We start from the raw sequence: 17515 nt of genomic DNA, 5'->3' as shown, positions 1-17515 counted from the left end.
GCTCTCAATTTTTAGTCCAAGAGATAGATAACTTTCTAGCACATTTTTTCCCTTTTTTGTCCCTCTTAAAGATTAACTCTGCCTCATGGACTCGTTGAGACAGCAGTCTAGTGTAGCCGCTCAGATGTGTGGGAGGAATCAGAAAATGCATTTTCACCACTCGGTCGGTAGCCGCGGCAGACTCCGAACTGTATCTAGTTTCATAAACTTGACATCCTTTCACTGTTGAAACCTCTGCACACAAATGTCTTCCACATGGTCTAATCAAATAAAAAGCTTACAAGCCAGTTGTCACTTCATATGGGGCAGCTGGGATCTGAATGTTCTGGTTGGTTGAGCCGCCTGTCAGTTTTGTTAGGACTGTGAAGAAGGGCCTTAGTCTCCCGGTCGCCCTGGCAACAGGCAAACATGGCCGCCATCCAGACACAGCTACTGCAGTGCTGATCAGGAAGCGGGGCATCTGGAAGCGGTTGACTGCGGAGCATAGTTTACTAAATTGGAACCATATCTTTGGCTGGAAGTTACACACAGTGCATAACTTTTACTTTTTTTTAAAAAGGCACTTTATTTGAAGCTTGTTCATTTTCTGCTTTCCTCGTCTGGTCTCACTAAATCAAGCAGCCCCAGAAGCTTTCAAAGTCGTTGTCTTTTTTCCAAAGGATTTCATTCGCACGAGAAATATTTGACCTGGGGTTCCAAAGCCCTCTTTCCAGGAGGCAGGGAGACATTCCTTCCTCTACTATTGGCTGTTTATTTTTTTGGTTACCCCCAGAGTTGTTGTTAATCTGAGTTTTTGAGTGATGGATGACTCTCCAGTGCCTAAAGATGTTTGTTTTACTGTGGCCTCTGAAGTATGCATTCAGGGAAGAAAGACATCAGGAAAATATAAACGGATTTAGCTACTCGGGAAGTTTAATTAATAAAGAGAAAATTACATTAAAAAATGACCTGTTTTAGTACCTCAAAAAATAGCTAGCAGCAATCCAATGCACCAAAAATGCTTTATTTCAGTATACAGTGGAACTATTTTGATTTTTTAATATTTATTGAATTATTGTGGTGACTAAATCGGCTCTGGGTGATTTGTTTGTGAGCAGTAATACCATCAAAGGTAGGTATATTAGTTTATACACAGACAGCTAGATTCATGAATCCAAATTGCGATCGCAATAGCTGCGAAAAAGCAATTGCGATCGCAATTTGATGGAAAGGAATTCAAGACCAAAAATTGCGATTTCGCTAACATTTTTTTGCGATATCACAATTAAATTCGCAGAATCCTGGAAGAAGGCCATTAGCAAATGTAAATAAAAAATGATACTTGTATAGCGCACTACTCACCCGCAAGGGTCTCAAGGCGCTTGTACGAATACCGCTGTGGAACTCATCCTGGCTTTCCCTGTGAGGCGTCCACTCCTGGGCACCCCCAAGGTGGAGGTCAGGCATCCTTAGCATTGTGGGGGCCGTTGTGGAGATTAAGCAAGCTATTGCCCAGAGTTGCAGAGTGGGACTCCATGATGGGAATAGGCACCGAGGCGAGAATGATCAGGTCCGTGGAATTTTGAGCCCAAGACCAGCCGAGGCGGGGAATTGAACCCTGGTCCCTGGCTAGACCTCTGCATCAGGTCTGCCGCTCAAATCATTGAGCCACACTTCTCCACAGAGATTCTGTAATTGCGAGAAAACATGGATTCTGCGAAAAAAACTGCGATATCGCAAATAAATCGCTATCGCAATTCATGAAAAATCGCAAATTGCGAAAAAACTAAAATCGCATTTTGCGACGCGCAATTTAAGGAGAACCCAAACCAGGTGGTAACCAGTAAGGAAAATAAAAAAGTATTTAAAAAAACGTTTCCTAATTAGCAACAGGAGCATGCCTGACCAAACACACTTAAGGAGATGCAGCTGCAGCATCAGGACTCTCACAATGCCAGGACTCTACATGGTGGTCAGACGGCGAAGGCTACAGCGAGCAGCATGGAACAGACGTAGGATCCAGGAGCGGATATTCCGCCAGAGGGTCACCCTTCTGGGCCAAACCAGAGAGCAAATATACGCAAAGTACCGCCTGAATGGGCCAACGATCATCAAGCTAATCCAGGATCTAGACCCCTTGATGCAGCACCCAACAAGGCGGACCAATGCCGTGCACACACATGTCCAGGTATTGTGCAGCCTGCACCTTCTGGCCTCCGGAAGCTTTCAGGGGATAGTTGCAGTTGCTGGGGGGATATCCCAGCCCACCATGTCCCGCTGCCTAAGGAGATTCCTATATGCAATGCTGACCCAGCTTCACCACCACATCTCATTCCCCACCAGCCAACAGGACTTGGATGAGACCAAGCATCAATTTTACAATGTTGCTCAATTTCCACATGTGATAGGATGCATTGATTGTACCCACTTCCACATCTGCCCACCAGCACAAACGGAATACATGTACCGCAACCGTAAGTCCTACCACTCCCTCAACATCCAGATGGTGTGCAATGCTAAGACATACATCACGGACATAGTGGCACAGTCCCTGGGGAGCACACATGACTCCTTCATATTCTAGCACAGCGGCCTCCACACACGACTGGCCAGGGGAGACTTTGGTAATGAACACCTACTCGGTAAGTACACTTGCCCCACAATGTGACACTGTGATGATGTAGCTGCGCAGCACAGGCACTCACTCTCTGCTCCTCTCATTCAGGTAACAGTAGCTACGCTCTACGTGAGTACCTCTTCACCACATACCTAAACCCTGCAACATCACAGCAACAGCGTTACGATGTAGCACACATACGCACAAGAAATTGCATTGAGAGGAAATTTGGCCTTCTGAAGAGCAGATTCCGCATACTTCACAAGACTGGTGGGGCCATCAAATACGTGCCTGAGGTCTGCTGCTGCATTGTGGCTGTGTGCGCAATACTACACAACATTGCTACCAAGCGCCGGATACCTGTAGAGATATCTGGCAGTGAGTCGGAAGGGGACCACCGCTCACCTGCACATGCGCGTCATGCACGCGGGGAACATCCTGCAGAAGGACACAGACTGCGCAACCAAATCACAATGAACTGTTTCTAGTGCACCCACTCCCCTCACCCAACACTTCACTTATGCATGACAATGGAAATAATGACATGAGTCTGATGTACTATGATTGAATAAATATTATTGTTGGTTGCACAATAATATGGTGTTATTTCAAACAGTAACATATGAGGAGTATTGCGCCGTACTGCTCAATATTTTGTATTGGACATGCTTATGTCCCTGCCCTATGTACAAAAATGTCATTTGCGCCTCCGGCGCAATGCGCCCAGTCGCCTCTCGAGCTCTTCTTCCGGCAGAGCACGTGATGCCGCACTGGGCCTGCTGCTGCGGTGTGGAACACTGACCTGTGACGAAGACAGGCTGCTGTGACTCGATGTCCCCTCGCTTGTGTCATCCCCTCCTGCGTGGCCTTCGCCAGTTGGCTGCAGAGCCTGGACAGCAGTGGTTACCTGCTCGAGTGCCCGTGCCACGTCCTGACAGCATTGTACCATCTGTAGTTGCATTGCCAGAGACCTACGGGAGAGCTGGGAGGTTGCGTTTCCAATGACGTAATTTGAACGCGTGTACTCCGAGAGGCGTGTAAGGAGGTGGCGGCGGCGGGTGAGGTTACGCTGGCTGACCATGGCCGCAGTGTTTGCCTCCATAGCTGTGGTCATCCTGTACATGCGGTCGGACATATTGGCAACATTCCTGCCTGTGTTGTGCAGCTGCAGGTGTATAGCAGCTAGGTGTCGTGCCTGTAATTGGTGCACGCGCAACATGCAGCGCTCTATTGAGAGCCCTGGCACACGCACAGTCATCCCCCTCCTGCCGGTGCGTGGTGTACTCTGGCGCCGCTCTCTGACATGCCTGCTGGCCTGGGTGGGCACAGTGGGTGTGCGTTGTGTCGCTGGTCTTGCAGCACCTGATGTGGACGGTGCCACCCGCATGGGTCTTGCAGCTGGCAATGGTGGTGTGTCTGATGTAGCTGGCCTTGCAGATGGTGGTACGCATGCTGGCACTGGTGCTTGGCCAGATGGAGCAGGTTGTGTGGATGTTTCTTCCTCACCCTCAGGCTCCTCTTGTGTATCATCAATCTGCAGCCCCTCACTGTCGCTGCTGGTGTTATCTGCGCCACCTGTGATGGAAAGTGGACATTGCTTAATTACATGTATCTTTGACATGTGAGGTTGCTACATGCATGCTGGCTACCATTCCCTGACTGGCTGTTGCAATGCGTACATTAGGACATGTCTGGCTGCATGGGACTTTTTGTACATTGTGGTCAGACTACATGTCCCACAATGCAATAGGGATGTTCTGATGTGCATGGGCTGCATGACTGGGGTTTATTATGAGTGGCTATAGTGCCATGGCCATTGTTAGGGGACAGGGTCGCAGTCGCATGGCACTTACCTTGGCTGTCTTGCGTGTGTCGGGATGAGTCCAGACGGGTTACCCCACACATGCCTCAGGCTGCAATGTGTCCTCAACACGATCCTCCAATGGGGTGCTGGGAGGGACTGTAGGCTCTCCCCCTCTAGTTGCAAGGCTCTCACCCAGCCTCTCAGGCACCCTTTCCTTGGCACGACCTCGTAGGTCGTACCACCTCTTTTGAGGTCATCAATGGATCTCTGTGTGACTCCAACAGAGTTCACTTTGGCGCGGATGCGCAGCCACAGTCGCCGTTTCTCGGCCTCAGGCACCCTCCTGGAGTCCTTGCCAAAAAGTTTATCATGGTCTTTACAGACTCAATCGATGAGATGCTCCAGCTCCTGTTCGGAGAACTTGATTTTGCACTTTCTCCCTGTGTCACTGGGCCCTGCTGCTCCTTCCTGTGACATGGCTGCATTCTGCAGTATCCAAAAGCTAAAACTGGAGGTGGTTGGAGTGGAGCTCTGAGTAGTGCTGCTTCCAATTCTGCCTCAGTGTTCTCAATGAGGGAGGGGACTGCCTGCTTCCTGGTTGTGATGTCATCACTGTGCTCGAAATGCGACTTCCCGTTTTTGCGATCTCGCTATTAGCGAGATCGCAATTTGCGATATCGTTAATAGCGAGATCGCAATTTCAACACGGAAATTGACCGATTTACCGATTTTTCTGCGATTTCGGAATAATAGCTATCGGCTTTTGTGGCCGAATGCGAATCGCTAAATTTACTCGCAGATTTACATGAATCCCATTATGCGAATTCTAAATTGCGATTCGGTATTAATCGCAATTTGGAATTCGCAGAATTTGGTTTTCATGAATCTGGCAGAGAGAGCGATCTTAATCTGGAGGAAACAACCCCCAATTTGGTCCCTTTTGTAGAGAAGTTTTGGGGCTTTCTGGTTGTAATGTTTACAAGTGATCAGTAGCTGGCCATCCTCTGCAGGAATAGACTCCGCAAAGGAATATTTACATTTTCATTCTTTCAATGCATGTCCACATTATCCTTCCAGCCCTAATGGCAAGGCGAATCAAACTCTAAAACTCCATTTTGAAGACCCCAGTTCTTTATCTCTACTTTGCCTGAGTGTTACAGTCACACACTATTGACCACGTATGCTTTCTCACTAACTGCATACGGCCCAGTCCCTCAGTGGCATTTCAGTATCATAAACCCTGCACAGCATTAAAAAGTTTAGGAAGAAATGCGGGGTCAGCGTGGCATGTGCGCCTTGCGAAAATCACAGTGGCTGTTTATTTTAAAATCACATTAACTGGTGAATAATGTTACTTTTTACTGCTTAGACCCGACCGATAGGGACCCATAAACAAAAAAGAATTCGTTAAAGTAGGAATAAATCCATAAACATAGATGACAGACTGCACAATTCTCACCTTCTATTTCGCATATCCAAATCTCTAATGAGTATTCTAGTAAAGAGTAAGTTAAAGTACTGGAATAACCATCTGTGCCCATAATTCACTCACCCATCTGGACAAGATAATTATCTCTGGTCAGCACCATCTTCTATTTCCTAGGCAGGCACCAACATCCTCAAGCCGTAATAATTTTCCTTTGGTTAACTGATAAAAGAAGTTCCTCTACACATCTCTGATCCTACATTTTGAGGTTACCTGATTATCTAAAGTACCTTGCTGAGCCTCTCTGACACCATAATTATTGTACTCTTTTTGAGCCTCAAATCAGAATCTCTTTGGTCCACCATTGCGGTAAGACACAATATCGAAGTTCAGGAACTCTTCATTGGTAATCAGTCCCTGATGGGCCTGTGAGCAGCTCCATTCCAATTTTTAAAGATTCTCTCTGAAGACTCATTTTCTATAGCCTGAGCTCTCTAATTGGAGTATATTATGCACCCACCTATTCCATACCACCGCCAACACCTGCTGTGTTCCAATCTATATGATCACATGCTATGGGCACAAGGATATGTACATATCATTGTTATGACTGAGTTTAGAGCGGTACTCATTGCCGCGTAGGACTAAGCAGTGAGCAGTGGGCGGGACTGAGAGGCCTGTGGAAAGGAGCTCTTGGTTTGGCGTCAACGAGCGGTTACCATCGTGGAGACTGATTTAGGTGTTTGGTGTCCGAGACATCATTCTTGTGACACGGATGGAAACAAATGGTTGACAGGCTGACCACAGTCGAATGATACATTTGCTCATACATAACATAGGTTTCGCCCTACATCTAGAGTTTGAAGTAAACTTACTTCTTCTGTTAATATTATTAGTATTAATAATCATATAGTAATAGTAGTAGAATTTTAATTATAATTATTATGTGTTTCATAAAATTTGTAATGCATCTTCGTTAACCACCAAGGTGGTCCCTTAAGCTGAGTTTACGAAGCAAGAAAGGGCAGAAAGAGTAGGTAGATACAGCAGTTAATACTTGAATAGGTTATCTGTCTGTTTCCCAACCCACTTTCTTAAGTTGTTTATTAAACTGCAGCTGAGACACCAATGTTGTGTGCTTCGAAGGATGGGCTTGAGTGCTTCTGTTTGGTTTGCTGTAACTAATATTTTCATGACATTAGTGTGTTATTTTATCTTGATTATATTGTTGTCAACGGGAGATACTACAGTACTTCCATAGCCTGCAGAAGCACTGCCTTCAAGGCTGTCTAATAAACTTCAACCAGTGTTCACGCAGACTCTGAATAGACCCTGCTAAGGGGTTGTATCAGAAATGAGTCCTCAAAAATGAGATCTGTCTCTCAGGGAACTACCAGAGGGTGTGTTGATGTTAGTAACACCGTAGAAGTATAAGAAACAGCAGACCTGGTGCGCCCTCCCACACACACACCCATTTGGGAGATATTGTTTACAACAAATGCGCTACAACAAATTCCATTACAACGGGGTCGTTTCAATGATCGCATTGTTACAACGCGAACCATTACATCAGAAGTCGTTACCACAACTTGCTGTAGGGGGCAGAAGGTGTTGGATTTACAATCCAACACCTTCTCTTCTGTTGCACAAATTGGAGTAGGAATAGTAAGTTATACTATTCCTAATTCCAGCGCGCCTTCTACAGCAAGTCGTTGTAATGACCTTGTTGTAATGGAAGGCGCTGTAGCGCATTCGTTGTAAAGAGATATATTCACACATTGATGAGGACCTTCCATAGAGTTCTACAAACTGGAGGGTGAGCTTTCTTAGGTCCTTACAGAATGTCCATAATCTTTGGATGCGTAGGCTGTCACAGTCAGGGACATAACACAGGCCCCTGCCCCCCTGTAGTGATCCATTCTGGGGCCCCATCGGTCTGCCTGTGGTTTTTGATTATTTACAAGATACAGGAGTCTCAGGCACCCTGGTCACTTTCTGCCTCATTTTGTGTTAGACCACTGGTCACAGTCTCTGTAAGGAGGTCTAACCTCACGAACAAGGGGCTCTCTGTATGCACATCAGGAATAGCATCTGTCTTGAGAAATAGAGCACATGGCTGCATCCCAACTGAGAAGGAAGTTCATTCATTAGTTATTAATGTAGCTGGCCACTAGGATCGGCCTAGACCAGGATGGGGAGATGCCTCGTATATTCTCTCCACGCCTCGCGAAGCCTCACCTACTCCCTGTCCTTCTGTGTCTCATCCCTTCCTCACAGTGGAGGCCATGTTAGGTGATCATAAGTGCAAATCACCCTTGCAGAGAGGAGATTCCATTATTTGTGATCAGTTGAGGTGGCTGTCTCTGTCCCAGTCCTTCTCAAATTTGGAGAGCACCAGACTTTAGGAATCTTGTTTGTTTCCATCCATAATTGGCCTGGTGGACTCCAAGGGTCACTGTTATTCAGTGTTGTGCAGAAGCCTAGAGTGATTACTTGTTAAAATGCAGCGCTCCAGCATAACGTCAACAGTGGATCTAACAGCTACGACGACCTTGCACATCTGGAACAGATTGCACAAACAATGCCTGAGGAAATGCAGGTTCCCTAAAAATTGAGGAACTCACCAAACGTAGATGACAGGTATGAAATATAGTGGGGGGCAGCGACCACGAAGATTCTATCTGGGATATGCAGAACCCTGAGGTTTAACTGAACTCGGCAATGTGACATTAGACCTCCTTGTGCGAGCCTCACAAATTAAACACAGTCTCAATCTGGGCCACTCTCAATGCCTCAGTCCAGAATCCCTGCGGTGAGTAGAGTGGCCGGCGCCAAAAGCACTGAAGTGCCAGGCACGCAGAGGAAATGCGGCACGCACATGCATGTAAGCTGACATGTGGTCTGCTACAATACAATGGAGGAATACTTGCTGCAACAACTGGTGTAGCCTGACAGTTTGGACCAGAACAAGTACATCGCAGAGAATATAGAATAGTTAATCAGTGGCCTCTACTGAAGTATCGACAAAAAAAAAAGCACGCGTCAGCAGGAGTATAAAAACACAAATAAATATGCTAGACCTAAGCACCCATCTTTAAGTATTGAAAACCAAATTTAGAAAATCTTCAAAACTTCCCACTTAAGTTTTTGATTTTTCAAATCTGTAACTGTAAATTAAATGAAATATTTCTATATTTATCTGTTTGTAATTTGCATTTTTTTCAAATTTATTTGAAGTATACATGTTCCTGTAGTTTTGAGTATTGTTTTAAGGCTGAAGTCGTAGAAATTGTTTAAGAAAGAGGTCCCTGTCTTCCACTAATGACCCAGCGATGGTGCCCAGATTCCAGTTGTGATTCAGTGGGGGTTCGCAGAAGTCAAAATGTGCAGAACCTTACAGAACGTGTTGAATAGCATTGTATCTCGCTTAAGGGACTTAAAAGTCTAAAATAGAGCATTTATATAATTTGTATGAAGGTCACTGTATGTCCCACAAAACTTCACATAATCCACACGTTGGCATTTGCGTTCTTTACCTAATGGTGTAAATGTGAACAAAAGACGTTGATCTTAATTTTATATCCATTTGGTTTAACAATACACGCTGATCTATGATCCACGTGCACATCCATATAGTTGAATGCATTTAATTAAATGGCGGATGTGCCTCCAATGTTATTGTGTAGTAGTCATGGCAGCAATTGAGATGATTGTTCCCCCCATTGAGAGGCATTTAAGGGCTCAGTTAGAGAACGTTGTAAGTGCAAAAACTTGTATGGAAAGCACTTTGCCACACGTTTAATATTTTCTTTTTTAAATCTAAAATATGGCAATACCGTTTGACGCTGTGGGGCAAAACCTTGTTACAAATTTGCAGTTCTGACTGCATTTGAGTGCATATGCCATTTCTTCACTGTATTTCCTCATGTAATACTAAACTGGGAATTCCAAATACCAACTGCACTAATCACCACCCGTGGGTGGCTCGGTACAGGGCACGACTGATGGACCTGGTTTGCCCCCAGCAGGGGTTTATTTTCATGCCAGCGTGCAGCATGGGATACAATTTTGCGGTGGTTATGCAGTATCATCACAAAATGTCCATCTTTTTCTAGCTGAGAGTGTGAGGCTCTCCAAGGTTGACAACAAAGGGATCATTTCCAGTGGGGTGGTAGCAACATCCCCCTCCTGGTGAAAAATGGAGGTGCTTGTATTGGCTTCTAAATAATGGAGGCTGTCTTTACAAAATTGATTTCAAATGCCAGGACCATTTAGAGATCATATAAAATCACAATTTAAAGCACATTTCTTCTATTCCAGTTTATTGATTTACTAAGGGCCGGGCTTGGGGACCAAAAGCAGCCCAGGAAAAAATGTTCTGATTAGCCTAGCTCTCCTCCTCTTCTCGTTCTCTCTGGCTCCTCTCTCCTTTCCACGGGTCTCTCTTATTCCTCTCTGGACTTTCTAACTTCCTCCTTCCTCCCTTTCTCTCTCCCTTGAAGCACCCCTGTCCCTTCTGCTTTTTAGATGCTCCAGCAGCGGCCCTGGACTTTAAAAAACTGGCGTCCACTGACTCCAGCCTGCTGGGGAAATGCCTGGTGGAATAAAAGGCCAGTCCAGGCCTGTACTCACTTAGACTTGTAGAATTGATAATAAACATACTCAAGGGAAAATATAAACAGGTTACAAAAGTTATCTTGACTCATGCATTATAAAATTTCATTAGAAAGCACTTTAAGGTACCCAAAGATTTACCAATCTATAATAAATAATTGATTCTGAAATGAATTAACAGGTTGCAGGCTCTATTAATAGATTCCATTGAAAGCTGATATAGGGGGCACTGCAAATTACAGTGGCCAATCAAATAATTTCACAGAAGTCAGTGCAGTTGAAATATTTTAATTAAAATAATATTGATGGAATTATGTTTGGATCTGCTAAGGCCTCTGAGGATGCGCCAGAGAAGTGGGCGTGCCTCCAGATAGAGTGGGTGGTAATCGCATGGGGGTGGGTGTGTCAGCCTGTCTGTGGTCGGTCAATAATGGTCTGGGAATGAGGCTGGTAGATGGTAAGTGGCCAGAGGTATCTAGAAAAGGATGCAGAGGACACTTAGAACCTCCTAAATCTTGGCACAGTTGGATCAAGCCAAACAGCTGGCCGCCACTCCTTGTCCGGTGTATTTTCCTCAAAACTATTTTTTTTTCTGTGTGAAAAATGAAACTTATGACAATTTTCAATGTATTTTCCCTGCAGAAGTTATGAGGAAGTGACATAGCAGACATCCCTGGATCAAAGGTTGTTAAAACAGGAAGGGTTTAAGGTTCCCTTTCATTTGTGGGACTTTAGGAGAGGTTTTGTGTATTGAAAATTTAGCCCAGTTTTCAAACTACACTGAGTGTGCATTAGTCCAATGTTCCCAAATTCTAACTGCAGTTTTTTGACAGCACCCACAAAAACTCAGAGTAGTATGTGTTGCTTCCAACTTTATCCCGCTTTAAAAATGTGAGCAGAATAGTCACATTCAGAACATTATGAGTAATTTTGTGCATTTTTCCCCAAACAGATGTGGGCAAAAGAAGAAGTTGGTGATCAATGGCAGTGGTGGTGCCGCGGAAAGAGGCCAGGCTGGCGGGATGAACGGCGATCCTAGCAAGTCCCAAGAAATGGTCAACTTGGTGCCCAAGGAACCACAGGGTGACGGCAGTGACCCCAAGGACCAACTGGTCCCTCCAGAGAACACGCAAAGCCAACAGAAACGTGACATGAATATTGGGGCTTAACCCAGTTCATCTGTGAGGGATTTGCAGCTCCCTGCACTTTCCTTCTTCCCCTGTCCAGTACAAGAACTGGGACTGGAACTTAATAGAGATGCAATGTGCTACTGATGTCCATCCTTGCATTCCCTGTGTGCTTTCAATCGCGATTGAGTCCCAACATCCAAGCATCATCAGACTTGCAGAAGAAACCCCTCTGCTTTCGGCAGGCAAAGGCAAGGTAGATTATCCAAGACTGACAATTGCCATCACCAGCTGAGAACACCTTTTTTTTAGGTGAACCCAGGATGAAAATGCAAGTGCGCCCACGCTTGGAAATATAGCTTGTTTTTCAGCAGGAATATCTTTGCTAACCCGATACCTGAAAGTGTCTAACTTTGATCCATGTTTAAGCCATCAAGTTGACTCCCAGATGCCATTCAAGTTCTTTTTTTAGAAAGGAGCCAGTTCTGGTGGTGGTGTGTATGGTTTCAAAATGGGTAGAAGCGTATCCAACACACCGATGTGATGCTATGATTGTGGCAAAGCTTTTGCTCAAAGAACTAATCCCACACTTTGGTGGGTAATGAATAGTTGTAGTAAAGGCTGTGGACCTGACTGAGCCATTGGGAAACTGGGATACTTGGCCACAGAATGATGTCTTTTTAAGGCGGCAGGGAGAGGCTTGCTAGTAACAAGTCCATAATGGTTTTGGGTGTGTGACTTGACTATATCTTTGTAATACTAGCCGTTCTAAAGGAAATAAATGGCCTGCCAGGAGTACAAGGTGTGACACACTGGCTTGTTGAATTCCAGTTGACAATGGTTTTCTAGGTTTACCAGCTGCTGTTGTCATCTGGATGTAATAAAATCATAACCCGTGCACAAAGCTTGCAAGGTTTCTGATTCAATGTGCAAGTGGCACTTCCTGTCCAGGAGTTTTCTTCCCATTCTGTTGTCAGTCTTTTCATATAATCCTTCCAGATGGACAAAAAATTCCCAGAATGCAAAGAAAATTGTGGACTGGATGAGCAACACAGGGAATTGGAACTCGAGCACTAAGCATGCAAGCTGACACATTGGGTGCCATCAGCCCTCAAAGGACGTGCTTGTCATATAGGGGCATATGTAGGTAATTCACATTTTGCGATTCTCAAATAGAGATTTTTAAGGAATCGCTATTAGAGAATTGCAAAATGGAATGTAGGTAAAAATTCACAATTTTTTTGTGAATCTCAAAAATTCCTTTATTTCGATTAGCAAATTGCAAATCGCAATTAAGGAATGAGTGTCCCATTTATTACTATGGGCCAAGAGGCCCATGGGAATGAATGGGAATACATTCTCAAATTGCAATTTTCTATGAGAAAATCGCAATTTGAGAATCGCAATTGCAAGGGTACCAAGGTGTCCAAAGGGCACCTGTTGCACCCCTGGAATGTGCCTGTAAGTACATGTGGCACACATACATGCCCTAAGGGCATGTCTATGCGCCACATGGTACTTTGAATTAAAAAAAAAAATTAATTTTGAAAGGAATTCGCAAAATACCATCTACTTGGAGTAGGTGGTATTTTGCGATTCCTAAAGCCCAAATCACTATTTTAAAGGCTCCCCTACATACCATTTAAGGAATTGCAACATTGCAATTCCTTAAATGCTTGAGCAAAATAAGGAATCACAATTTTTGCGATTCCTTATTTTGCAATTTGGCACCTACATAACAAATCGCCATTTGCGATTCGCAAACGTTGGAATTCTGCGAATTCCGGAGTTTGCGAATCGCAAACGCCTAACTTCATATGCCCCTTAGATACAAAAGCACCTACGTCACATACAGATCTCACATTCATTTGTTCCGCCAAATTCCCTGCTTTCTGTAATGGATGGATTTTAGTGGAGGAAGTTTAATGTCTGGCTCATTGTTTTGCCTTCGTTTGGGAATACTCGGTTGTTGGCAGCTCTATTCTTTTTTGCAGCATCCCCTCAATTGCAAACTCTTGCTCTATGGTACGAATATGTATTCTTCTGGCCGCTTTTCTGCCTCCAGCTTGTGAAATTACAATGTAGTCTAAAAATGGTGACAAAAAAGCACCGTCCATATCAGAAACTCAAACAGCCCATCTTGCTTCCGTGATATCATACTTATATTTTTTGTCAGATATTGACTGCCAAATCTTTGCCACGAACAACGAATTATATCAGCGATGCAGCCAAAATGGGTTTTCCCTTTTCAAAATCAATTTATAGTTTTAGAATTCTGGACTGCTCAAAGGTTCAGAGGAAAAGGGTTCAACGCTAGCAAAGGATCCTGCTTTGTAGTAACTTGACAATGAAAACATTGTGCTTATCACCCGGTGGAGAAGATTTCACTTAAGTGCTGGGGTGTCTACCCAATCAAGGAGGCTACTGCATGCGCAGATATATACATCAGATGGTAACCTTACATCCTGATCTGCTCTGTGTGATAATACTCTCAGGTGTCCTTTCCAAGCAGTGGTAAAGAACATGCAAGACTTCATGACTCCTGGTCCACTATCTTCCTTACAATACTCTTGAATGTAAAGAGCCAACTCTCTGCTGTTAAAGGTTTAGGTGGTCCGCATGACTTATGACCACCCAGGACACTCTATGGACTTGCCAGTTTTTTTATGAGCTGGTCTAGAAATGTGTCCCTCTCAGCTTTCTGGTCTACAAGGACTGAGCTTCTCAGGACATCTGTGCAGGATAAAAGTCGATTGTTTGAAGAGCTGAACACAATGATGGAACTGTAATTATATCAGAACAAATGTGTAATTACCATAATATCTTCTGGCAGTCAGCATGTGGCTCAGACATTTGTTGCAAATATGTGAGGCTGTTGTAGCCATATCAGTGCCAAGGGTAAAGCGGAGAAGTGTGGAGAAGTATGGCTCACTGGTTAGAGGAGGCAGACCCAGAAGCAGAGGTCAGACCCGGGACCAGGGTTCAATTCCCGACGCGGCAGGGTCTTGAGCCCAAATGTCCACGGACTCGATAATTCTTGCTTCGGTGCCCACTCGAATCGTGGGTTCACACTCTGCAACTCTGGGCATTAGCTTGCTTAATCTCCACAACGGCCCCCCGTGGCGGGATGCCTGGCTTTCACCTTGGGGATGCCCAGTACGGGTTATCTCACAGGGAAAAAGCCAGGACGGGTTCCCAAGGCAAGCGCCGAGATGCTCCAGGGTAAGTCGAGCGCTATATAAGACTGTACAATAATATTAATAATAAAGCCTTGTAGTGTCTGGTGTCAGATAGAGCAGACTAAGTTGTTTGACCATTTCTGGAAGCATTGTTTAGACTGGTTGATAATTCCCTTGACCTACTCTTCCCACAAAAACTGTACTCTGCCCTACTTTCCTTTTCCAAATGTTTTTTACTATCCCGACTCGTTGGTTACCCCGTGAGATTCTCAGGAGCTTCTTTTATTTTTTCGTTTTGTTACCTTTGTCTTCCAATTGTTTATCTGCATCTCTTTCACAATCCCACATACATTCCCTTCACATTGTCTGTAACATACAATGCTAGTTTTTCCGTTTTATGCAATATCCACAGCCGCTTGTAATTTCTTCCACCATTCCATAATATTCTCAACCGGTACTTCCCACTCCATCTCAGGATCCAAAAACTGAAGAAGAAATTCCATAGACATCCACCAAAAGTTGTACCCGTTTCCGCCACTATCTCTTGATGCTTACATATGTTCATATCCATTTTTTGGGTAACACTATACGAGACACTTCCTGTTGACATCACAGAATTCCATAGTAGCCAATGTCATTGAACCCTGCCCATACTATTGTAATGTAACTGAGCTACACCCACAGTGTCACTGCACAGCACCTATTCTATTATAGATGTTACTGATGCATGCCCTTAGTATTGGCAAGGTCACTGAGCCCTGTCAATAACATCACTGAATCCCACCTATAGCACTACTGGTGCTCACTGTAGGCTACCCAGGGCAGTGCCAAACTCAATGACATCATCATTAAATCCCCAACATGCCAAGGTAATTGAACATCACCCATGGCATTTCAAGAGCCCTTCACCTCTCCCCCCCAAACTCTCCCCAGTCCCAGGCCACATATTGTTCACGTCACTGAATCCCCTCAACATCACTGCCAGTATCACGGAATAATATCTTCACCATTGTCAACTGGTATTCCTTTTCATTCTTAGTAGCTAGTCATTAAAGTCTACACCCGAAATATTTATGTTCATGGTGGCCCGATATAACTTTCGGGTGTGCTACATTTGAAGGCACTTCGATTACCTAGAGAATTGACTGTAAGATATTCACTTTTCAATTTCTTTTTTATGTTATGAGCCCTACAAACCCTGACTTTAATGGTAATTACATGAGTCAAATTTCAAATCCAGTTATGTAAATATATATTTTATTATGTCAGAATCTATTCCCTGCACGTAATATGCCAGATACTGCATTTTGGGACCATCCTTAAAAAAAGTCAAGTGCATCATTTTTAACTGGGCACACAATATTTGTAATTGTCATTTTGAAGGATGTTGAGGTAAAGTTTGACTTTTTTCTTGTCTACCTAAGCCCGTGTGGGTTTGAAGTGTATATATTTATTGAGTGAGAAGTGCTAAAGTGGTCCTTCAATCATTAGGACCATGACTAGCTATAGTAGTACCCACCTGCCCTATAGTAAAGGTTTCCTAACTTCTTCAAAACACTGAAACTGCATTTTAGAGTCTGCATCTCAGTTATTAGAGAAGAAAGCTGGGGGGTTGGTATTCCATTGTAGTCTAATTCCGAGTCCACTGTTACTAGAAGACGTATGGGGCTGGAGGGTGAACAACCGTTACAACGACACTTTTACAACGCAGTGCCTTTACTTACAACGCGGTATTTACAACGCAAACCATTACAACGCATTGCGCTGGGGGGCGCCCTAGGATAGGGAATAAGTTTAATTTACTATCCAACACCTTCCCTAGTGTCCACGGGGACTGGTGTTGGAATAGTAAATCAAACTTTTTACTATCCAGCACCCCAAAGCGCTATGCGTTGTAATGGATTGCGATGTAAAAACCGCGTTGTAAAGGCATGCGTGGTAAAAGCATGCGTTGTAACGTCATACTTCCGGCTGGAGGGATTTACTAAGGGATGCAAAATGTTATACTGCCCTCTAGGCTTTTCTGATGATAAGTAAATTGATTTGTTACTTTGCCCCACACAAGCCTTAGTAAATAGCTTCCATAATGTATACTACATATTTCTTATATTGTAAGTCATTTATTTGGGACTCCAGCAGTCATTTGGTTAATAAGGCATTTTTTGATAGGGCTAAGTATTGGTAGTGTAGCACTTACAGTCAATATTTCTGATATTGGCCCCTGTGAAGGTGTGTTGTAGTCTTTAGCAGAAAGCTAACAGCATGTGTGTTGGCTAGCTGGTATACTGACCATGACAATGGGGTATCATAATATTTTTGTCAGCACGAAAATGTTGTGTCCAAAATATTGTTGACAATATACCACCCAATGGGAGTTCTTATTCTACAACCACTGGGATGACATTTTTGTCAACAATATTTAAGACACGATATTGAGTTTGAACAATATATCTGTATATGATATTCGGACATGTACCCGATACACTCAACTGTATGTGGAGAGAAAAGTTACTAATTTCTCTGTCACTTGTTCAAGGAATCATAGATCTCTGTAAGGCTAATTTACAAAATAGTTGTATATAGAGAGGCTGCAGATCATCAAAAGAATGCTCACTGTAGCTATAGTACCAGAATATTGTGAATTTAATACAGCCGCGGCCCCTGCATGTAAGAGAGGTGGGGCAGTGGGGCCAGGTGAGGGGGGATTTCGAGAGACGACCACGAGGGAAAATTAAATTAATAATTACTTTTCTTTTTTAGTCATCTCTC

The 17515-nt window shown here is 44.1% G+C and overlaps 1 protein-coding gene across 1 annotated transcript in view; it reads left to right on the top strand.

The window, feature by feature from the left end:
* Positions 1-12471, top strand: part of CD44 (CD44 molecule (IN blood group)) — a 157661-nt gene extending 145190 nt beyond the window's left edge. Inside the window, exon 8 of the mRNA XM_086959545.1 lies at positions 11393-12471. Within this exon, the coding sequence (XP_086815671.1) occupies positions 11393-11609 (217 nt within the window). The 3' untranslated portion in view covers positions 11610-12471. The remainder of the gene's footprint in view (positions 1-11392) is intronic.
* Positions 12472-17515: the final 5044 nt, after the last annotated feature.

The sequence above is a fragment of the Lissotriton vulgaris genome, chromosome 2_2 (assembly GCF_964263255.1).
Source record: "Lissotriton vulgaris chromosome 2_2, aLisVul1.2, whole genome shotgun sequence".
NCBI classification, from domain to species: domain Eukaryota; kingdom Metazoa; phylum Chordata; class Amphibia; order Caudata; family Salamandridae; genus Lissotriton; species Lissotriton vulgaris.
The sequence above is the reverse complement of the archived record's forward strand: the minus strand, read 5'-3'. Positions and strand labels throughout refer to the sequence as shown.